The sequence below is a fragment of the Lingula anatina genome, chromosome 1 (genome assembly GCF_051362555.1).
Source record: "Lingula anatina isolate TDL-2025a chromosome 1, LinAna3.0, whole genome shotgun sequence".
Classification (NCBI taxonomy): Eukaryota; Metazoa; Brachiopoda; class Lingulata; order Lingulida; family Lingulidae; genus Lingula; species Lingula anatina.
In genome coordinates this window covers 44,739,266-44,744,904 of record NC_141767.1, presented here as the reverse complement: position 1 = coordinate 44,744,904, position 5,639 = coordinate 44,739,266, and the positions used below count along the sequence as shown (strand labels likewise).

At 37.3% G+C, this 5,639-nt stretch overlaps 1 protein-coding gene across 1 annotated transcript; it reads right to left on the bottom strand.

Moving 5' to 3' along the window:
- Positions 1–128: 128 nt before the first annotated feature.
- Positions 129–5,322, bottom strand: LOC106168519 (uncharacterized). The gene is made up of 8 exons (XM_013547612.2): positions 4,920–5,322; positions 3,690–3,849; positions 3,201–3,370; positions 2,873–3,061; positions 2,463–2,579; positions 2,075–2,164; positions 1,620–1,776; positions 129–1,233 (listed from the first exon to the last, which is right to left on the bottom strand). The coding sequence occupies exons 1-8, from the start codon at positions 4,998–5,000 to the stop codon at positions 1,157–1,159; spliced, it is 1,041 nt and encodes a 346-aa protein (XP_013403066.2). The 5' UTR covers positions 5,001–5,322; the 3' UTR covers positions 129–1,156.
- Between the last annotated feature and the right edge of the window lie 317 nt (positions 5,323–5,639).

The following is a 5,639-nucleotide window of genomic DNA, read 5'->3' as shown; positions in this document are numbered from 1 at the left end:
TCTTTTGTTGACTTTAATAAACCCATTTAAATAAGTCAGTTAGGAAATTCACTTAATTGTGTTGAAAGCATCTTTTTATCCCTTAATTGTGTCGTTAAATATTCATAAGTATCATAAACACACAAAGATAGTTTTGAAACATTTATTGGTCCTAAAAACATAAACAAACTAGAGGATCAGAGAGGCGATACCGCCTCCTGGTATTGTACCACCAGTTGGAGCAAGCGCATTCGTATGGGAAAGAAAAATGTAACGTGACAGAGAGTCCCCCATAACAGAGAGTCCGCTTCCCTTTCATTTTTACAGGTGAGACTCGCCCCAGATTTTGACCCACTTAGGTCAGGCAAACCCTAACCAATTATAATTATATGGAGGGCAGACTTTCTGTAACACGGACCTTCAGTTTCGTTACACCGGCGGAACTGTACGAGACGGGTCGGGGCTAAAACCTTGAGTACCGTCAGCGTACACGCTGGTGGTACTAACTAGACTAAATTACAACAAATAAAGAACATCTTTACCTCTTTTGTATAAACATACTCATTAAGGGTAACTATGTTCTTTTCTGAGACATTTTGATTAAAATAGGTATGAAATAAAGGGAACTGATAGGGATCAAAACAGATGATAAATACATTCGTATGCGTTGATTGAAAGATGAATCCATAAGTCCGGATATAATTTCTTTTGATTTTACAGTTATGATGCAACAGCAGTTATCCTTTTTTCCAGTCGTTTAATAAGGCAAAGTTGTCTTATTATCCATTTCTTGCTTGACTACCGTAAAAAGTCTACATGGATGACCAGGGAAACAAGATGACTTTCAGCTGGACAGAAACTCGTGGCATTGTGCAACTCATAACCTTTATTTCAGAAGTTTTTAAAACAAAACACATACCGAATAAAAAGAACTTTAGAATAAAATATATAATATTGAATAAAAACTATATATTAGAAATCCTTCGAGATCAAAATAATTCTACAATACACCAAGGAGAACAGCGTACCTATATTACAAATTTTATACATGATTTCAAGCGGTTCAGATCAATGACAACTCTAATGTTTTTCATCTGAGCCCGCATGGGTCCATCGCGTGTTCTATATATGATGATAGTTGGAGAGAATCAAGAATGGTGTTGAAAGTGACAGAGTATCACTTCGTCCATTCAGGTTGCATGCTTCCATATTCCTTTGTCTCTTGACCAGGAGCAGCTGGATCACGGGATTTTTCTATAATATAAGAAACACTGACATATTGGAGGGTGTGAGATACTCGTGTAATGGCGCGTTTATTCGGTCTCTGTAATGCTAGAAGCTGATGCCTCAAGGGAAGCGTGACTCCATTGTTTTAACATTTTATAGTGTAATTGAGTACATAAAGCAAAGTAGTAAACTAGCAACTTTTCCGGTAGAACGGGTCACATAAATATGTAACGTGTGTGTATGAGAGAGAGAGAGAGAGAGAGAGAGAGAGAGAGAGAGAGAGAGAGAGAGAGAGAGAGAGAGAGAGAGAGATTTGGGTGTTCCAAGTAATATACATTCCTCCGTTTAAGTAAGTAAAGTTTTTAACTGTAATACATTGCGAGTTTTAGTCATATTCTATATACTTTACGTACGAATTTCTCCATGCAGCCCCTCACGCCTATTGATTGCTTTGTAGACAAGCACACCTAATACAATGACAACCGCCCTTGCCAAAACAGCCAGCGTACAGCAGGTTAGCGTTACGATCTCCAGTTCAAAAGTTGCCGTTGATAGAAATTCATTCCCCACCTATTTTAACATTTAAAGAAAAGAAGCACACACTTTAATAAATTGCTTAAAACGGAGATTTTCACTTTTGATTTATATCTTTGAGAAATTGTATTGATAGGTAAAGATTGATTTAAAATGGTCTTACAAGACAAACAAGATAATACTACTCTCTGACCACAGGTTGCGCTAGCAGTCCGTTACAAAAATTTCAATGGCATACAGTGAAATTTTGTATACTATTTTAGGAGCCCCTGATATCAGAGAGTAAGATATTACCCGGTAGATGTATACAGGCATAGAACTGAAACATCTTTACCTTTATGAAATCGTAAATAATAAACGCTGGTTCTATCAACAAGAGTAGCACCAACACAAGCCAAGCCAAACTCCTACTTTTTCTTTGCACCTGGAAAAAAATATTAAGGCGAAGAGGAAAACGTTTCGTTAATAAAACAGCCTACATGCAATCGTAGATTTAAAAAGGCTGTCCTTTTAGCTCAACATACGGTCACTCTATCAAAGACTAAACACTAAGCAATTTTCAACAAAGGTACAGGGATGCACATATTCTATTCAACTTGACAATCTATACAGAAATTTATTTCGAAAAATGTTATTTTAGAAGAAAATCATTCGGTATGCGGTGGCTATATCAAGAAGACAAAATAATAGGAGAGATATGGAAAACTTAAGGTATCACCTACTGCGAAATATGTTAAAATCCTCAATGCTACAGTTAATGCAAACCCAACGACAATTCCAACTGTTCCGCCTACTTCGGAATTGTATCCACGGCGTAATAGTAGAACGCACACGCTTAGCTGCAAGGACAGGGGAGATATCATCACTTATTTGTGGTAGGCCTATGTTGTGGTATTTTATTACAAGATATCTGTATCTTCATTGCCATGTGCATTTAGGGCACTTTTTCATAAAAAAATTATCGTTGCACGGCCATTTTCCAAATTGAATATATTGGATCACGTGCAGGTTTTTAAACATTTTTGAAAAAACAAGTAAATCCAGTTTAGAGTTTTTACTCAACCACTTTAAGAATAATGTTTCAAAGATATCTATTTTAAATGTACTTTAAAATGCAAAGCATCTAACATACCGCCATTTGCATATCAACAGTGAGCGCGGATTCAAACAGGAAAACCAGCTTGGTAGCATGAACCACCTCTGTCTGCGCCGATTTGACCGTGCGAAAAATAAAATCTCCGTGGTCGTAATATTCGTGAGTAACCCACATGCCAAGCCCCAAAGTGACGGCGGAGAAGACGACGGTTACGATAAGTCTGGCCTGTAAAGCAATTTTTAGATAACCAATAAAAATTTGAAGTCATTTTAACAAAAATATAATGTGGTGACCTCATTTAAATCAGTTAAAATCGTTTGTAAAATCTTTTCTGTATTTCCCGTAACAACAAATACATACTCACTAGTTTCACTATAAAGAGTGTTCTGTCGGGAGCGTTGACCATTTGAGTAAATTTTAGTCCGAAGTTTGTGGACACATATGCAAGCAGCAAGATATTTGCACCACAAAATATAGCAACTTCATATGGCTTTTCTCGGAGGACTCCGTTCAGAGCATACCAGCCGCAGAAAACTGAAGAAAAGAAACAGTTTTGCCGAAACAGGCATCATTCACACACAGTGAGCAATACGGACACGATTTTAAAACGAACGACACACACAACTTTACAAAAATCAATAACAGACAGTTTGACATAGGCTAACCAGCAAGACAAAGATAAATATATGTGCCATTTTTTCTACTTAAAGAGGGCCAATCATATAAATTAATAATGATTACATGCACTAGAAACAGACGTTGGTCTGATTTACAGATAATACGAGTCACACTGCTTTTTTAAAACATAAAATACACAAGTATGGTGTATGCATAGATAAAAAACTATACTTACATATGTTGAAGAGAAGTAGAAGAGCAAATGTCCAATCGTCACCATTTAAAGTGGCGAGGCCATAAATCACGAATCCCAAAGCTGCTACGAGACCAAACGTAGACACTATTACAAATGCCTTTTCTTTCCTTTCAAGTGGACCCCATCTACGCACAAGCAGCTGTCAACAGAAAGAAAATGACATAGTGATACGTATCTTCAATTGAATATTTACCTAAACTATATACCATATACTGAATAAACTAGACTAGCTCTGATATTATATTGTTAAAAAGTGGCACAAACGGAGATATTTGCAAATCGGCCTCACATGCGCTAGTCCGTGATCACAAAAACACTGAAAATACTGGCACACGCTTCTTAATTTTCGTCGGTGCATTGAAATTTCGTGGGATGAAGAAATATCTATTGTTAGATAAGTCTCCTCTTGTGAAATGAAAAAAGACTTAATTCTTATAAATCATTTTATTCAAAAGCAAAAATTAATTCATCATCATAACATCGCCCTCGCCTGTTAAATCCTAACATATCTTGCTTATTTGTATAAATGCGGAAGTACGGTTTTATAATGACGTTTTATGCTTACTGTTCTCGATGCAAATGGAATATCCAGGGTATATAATATATGTTGTGCTGTGTATTCGCCAAGCTTGCTATCTGTATGGTTAAGCTGGCATCACTGCCACATGCACAATAACAATACCCCAACCGTCTCTTCAATATCTATCTATCTATCCATCTATCTATCTACCTATCTATTGAACCTTTCTCGCTTTCAGCAGCTTGAAATTTCCAGGAGAACAACGCTTTGCAGGCTTGACTTTATTAGTGTTCTCACCTTTTCCGGCTTATTAAGCATATAAAGGCCACCATATTGTTCACTGCTGCATTCAGTAAGACAGTGATAAAGCCAACACATGTCATCATCCACGTATCTTAGCTCTGTAATCACTTCTATTAGACAAATTTTCTTGACTTGTATTACACTGTACTGGTTTAGATTTAAAGCAAAAGTAGCCTATGTAGTTTTGGTATTTGAAAAGCATCGTTTTCTCTCTCGTGCACATCCAAGTGCAAATCTTTCACTCTACAGTGACTGAGTCACGTTCAAAGCAAAATTGAGTGAACATATTGACCGTATGGCCACAGCTAAGCACGCATACTCCTACACACTTTGGCATCAGAATCACGATTAAATAGATAAAACATTTACACCTGGATTTTACTTACCGTGCCACAACATATAAGCCTGTCTCTCCGTTCTGCACCATATGTGAACAGGGCTTCTTCATCACTCTCTTTGCTGTCCATTGCTGTTCTACCAGTGTGCTCCCAGGGTTTACATGGAGCAAGGAGATAATCTATCTCTTTGCATGGAGCTTTCGTTTTTTTGCCTCAGATTAAATTCCGATATCTAATCATAGGTTCAAGGACCAACTAATGCAAAACACCGCGACGTAAAATAGGTTACTTGAAGCACGACCTTCCCTGTTGTACCAGGTTAGATTATAATATTTCGCGTCGCCACGACCTCACAATAATTGGTATCTTTTGAACAGCTGTGTTGACAATGAAACGCGAGGCTTCGTGGCCCGACTATGCAGTGAGAAACACGCCGTTATGTGCGGCAATATTACATACTGGCAATGCTGGGGGACCTGTCTTATTCCTTCAATTAGCCCGCCCACTCATTGTTAGCACATGGATTACATAGCAGTAGAGTGTAATCAAGCTGTCTTCTTTTTATCAGTATCCGCTGGCATATGTAGTGTGTGTGTAGTGTTTATTTTTCTCGACCTTATGTCAGACAATTCAATTTTCCTTTCGACAATATGGCTGTTCGTGGAAGAAATTAAAGGGCGATAATATGACATACTGAGTCGGATAAATAAATTATTTAAAGAGGACTTTGCAACGCAACAGGTCTCGTAAAATCAATATTTTTATTAT

Bases quoted from the DNA above. Each gene is read 5' to 3' on its own strand.
- LOC106168519 (XM_013547612.2), bottom strand. From the start codon at position 5,000: ATGGACAGCAAAGAGAGTGATGAAGAAGCCCTGTTCACATATGGTGCA. The intron at 2,165-2,462 runs GTAGGTGATACC...ATTTTTTTCCAG, and splicing joins GGATTTTAACATATTTCGCA to GTGCAAAGAAAAAGTAGGAG. The intron at 1,234-1,619 runs GTACGTAAAGTA...CTTATATTATAG, and splicing joins GGGGCTGCATGGAGAAATTC to AAAAATCCCGTGATCCAGCT.